At 38.7% G+C, this 2939-nt stretch overlaps 1 protein-coding gene across 1 annotated transcript in view; it reads right to left on the bottom strand.

Moving 5' to 3' along the window:
- antxr1c (ANTXR cell adhesion molecule 1c) overlaps positions 1-2939 on the bottom strand; it is an 81725-nt gene that overhangs the window by 69496 nt on the left and 9290 nt on the right. Inside the window, exon 2 of the mRNA XM_032502874.1 lies at positions 831-902. Within this exon, the coding sequence (XP_032358765.1) occupies positions 831-902 (72 nt within the window). The remainder of the gene's footprint in view (positions 1-830; positions 903-2939) is intronic.

The raw sequence follows: 2939 nt of genomic DNA, 5'->3' as shown, positions 1-2939 counted from the left end.
TGTCACAACAGAACAGAGGAACATCAAAATATATTAAAGTTCTGATAAATGAAATGTAAAAAAATACAAACTTAAGATATTAAACTTAAAGTTCTTTGAACAAAAACTAAAAAATCAGTGTTTCCAACAGGGATGTTGTAAAACGCCCTCTGGTGGACAAACTATTCAACACCAACACTCATAACATGGTTGACCGTCCATTTTTATTTTTTAGATATTCATTTATAAGAATCATTTAACGACAAATAAATGATTCCGACTTCTGAAAGCTTCCCACTTTACTCTCCTCTAAAGAGGCTGTAAAACCCATGCTATGGTAGTCTCTGCTGGTAACCCCAGTAACACCAGACATCAGCTCAGCTACTGCAGAGACAGAGGGAAACATCCGCCTGTATGCTGAGTGACTTAGCATATGGCCAGCTGTCTCTGTAGGGACAGATTTCATTTTACTCTACCGGGGTAACTGCTGTGTAAAATGTGTGTTTCTCCTCAGTGATCTACGTCTCGGGACACCAAGGGCCACCCTGCATGGATGTGCCAGTGTGCAGGATTTGGCTCAAATTTTGGTATTCAAACCATGTCACTCAAAAGTTGCTATTTTAGTTTATTTGTGAAAAAAATGTGCATGTAGTAATCTACATCTCAGGACTCCAGGAAGTCAAGTACAGAGGCAACACGGCTGTTTTATGTCTGGTGACTTAGAGTTAAATGTTACAATACATAGGCTAGTCCACATATGTAATTCCATTTTCCTCCTGCATATTTGATTAGTTCATTTTGTTAACATGCAAATGTTTAAATACTGTATGTGTGGATGAAGTGTTTCTTACCTTTTGAATTTCTCAGCTAAATTCTCTACAAAGTCGTAGATTTCATCCCAGTGATTCTTCACACTGCCAGACCTAAGACAAAAAAAATGATGAGTTGTGTTCAACTGTCATGGATGCCAATAACAGTGGTTGAAAACACAACAAAAAGAACAAGAGTAAGCAAAGTGTCCTAATGCTAATCACAATACAGAAAGTATGAAAGCTGTGAAGCTCATGTACCCTTAATCCAAGATAGCCGGTATCTTTAATGACTGTAGCAGTTGTAAAATATAATTTATGCATATATCTGTGAGTTACAAATCATTTGCTCAGCTAGAGCTTTATTAAAATATCAAGTCTAAAGCTATCTATCAGACACACACTGACCTCCATTTTGTATTGCGGTCAAACAAAATATGGCTTTGTCAGCTAAAAACAACGGAGTAAAATCATAGGCTCCACTGTTAAACTTGTTACAGTAACTTTACTTTAACTTTATCTGTCGAAATCATTTGTAACAAAATATTGTTTTTGCTTTATCGGTTGCTAAACCTTGGAGTAAAGGAAATTAAACCTAAATTTCATAAATGGACCATCCAAGTTATGTATCACAAACACCACTTGGGGAGTAACTTATTACAATTAGCTTACACTATACTTTAAAGGTGTGCTGAGACAAAAGAGGCTGGTGATGTGGGCTGGTGTGTAATTTAGCACCCTCCTGTATCCTGAATGAGACCCTAAAGGCAGAGGAAATAGGTCCTGGTCACCCCAGGGAGAGCTCCATAAAACTGGACTATTATAAAAAACTGTTCCCTATGGAGCTACCTTCATTTCCTCTGGGCACACTGTGTGTATGTGTGTTTGTAGCAATTAAATTAAGTGTGAGCATTAAAGAGAGCTGCCAACATGATGTGACAGTGGGTCATCCATTAGCCAAAGAGGCACATGGGAAATGGGCTAATTGACTGTGGTCAAACTAGAGGCCTGTTTAGAGGATGAGGCTTACTTACAGTAGAATAAAGTGCGAGGTGTTAATCTAGGTGCGGATTAACTGATGTAACGGTATTAGACACACTGTAACCGGCCAGCATTAATATGTTGCCATTTCTCTGTATGGGACAGAAGGTCATCACCAATTTTTTGTCCATGGGGTTTAGCTGGATTTCAATTTATCGGAGGGTTTTCACTGACAAGCAGTCCACTGAGGCGTCTTTACTTCTGTAAAAGCCAAACATATTGTTGTGACTTTTTTAAAGGTCTTTTACCTTTGTTGTTGACGGCAATACATTGTCAGTTTGCAACAGCGTGTATGGGAGTTGATGGGAACCAGCCTAAACACTGACTCTGTTATCCTAGCTTACCTTTTGGTTGTATCAGTTCCAAGCAAACTCAAAAGAGATCTGTTTGAGAATCACGTCTAGACATAATAAACAGATTCAAGTATATCTGGCTTATGTGCTTTTCGTGCCTTGGGCTGATGTATTTTGCTAATTTAGATAATTTTAAGATACAGGAACCAACGTAGCCATTGTCTTGCGAGTTGCTTTGGAATATAGTACATGCTAGCCAAAACTTGAAATGGAAAATAATTGTAACTAATGTTATTTGCTTTGCAATTGTCTGTCTCAGAGGCTATACCCTATGATATTTTTATGGTATTGCTTGGTCGCAGAGGGGTATTGATATGCCCAGGCTTAGGGGGTAAACATAGCCAGGGAATACCAGGGACTTTCCCATCATGCCTAAGTCATTCAAGGCATCTTATCCTGCCAGACTCTAAATGCTCTGTTATGTAGACTGGATAATGTACATTATGAAAAATACTGTGTTTGTAGTCTTCTAGTTCCCAAATGTTCTAGTCCACAAGCGGGAACAAGAAAGCACAAGAATTAACACAAACAACAGCAGCTGAAATGAGAGCCAGCTCATACTCAAATTTCATTGACTTCAAATCCACAAAAAACAAACAGATGAATTGCTCTGAAGTAGCCATGCAGCTAAAAAGGTAAGCATTTGTCAGAGTAAAAACACCAAGAATCTTGCAGAATGAGTCAATGATGCACTTCTGCCAAAGCTAGAGGTTCAGCTTTGGGTTCCCTTGGGCCACCCATGCTGGTAATATCTGGA

This window comes from Etheostoma spectabile, chromosome 21, assembly GCF_008692095.1.
Source record: "Etheostoma spectabile isolate EspeVRDwgs_2016 chromosome 21, UIUC_Espe_1.0, whole genome shotgun sequence".
In the NCBI taxonomy this organism is placed as follows: Eukaryota; Metazoa; Chordata; class Actinopteri; order Perciformes; family Percidae; genus Etheostoma; species Etheostoma spectabile.
Note: the sequence above shows the minus strand (reverse complement) of the source record. Positions and strands in the feature narration are given on the sequence as shown.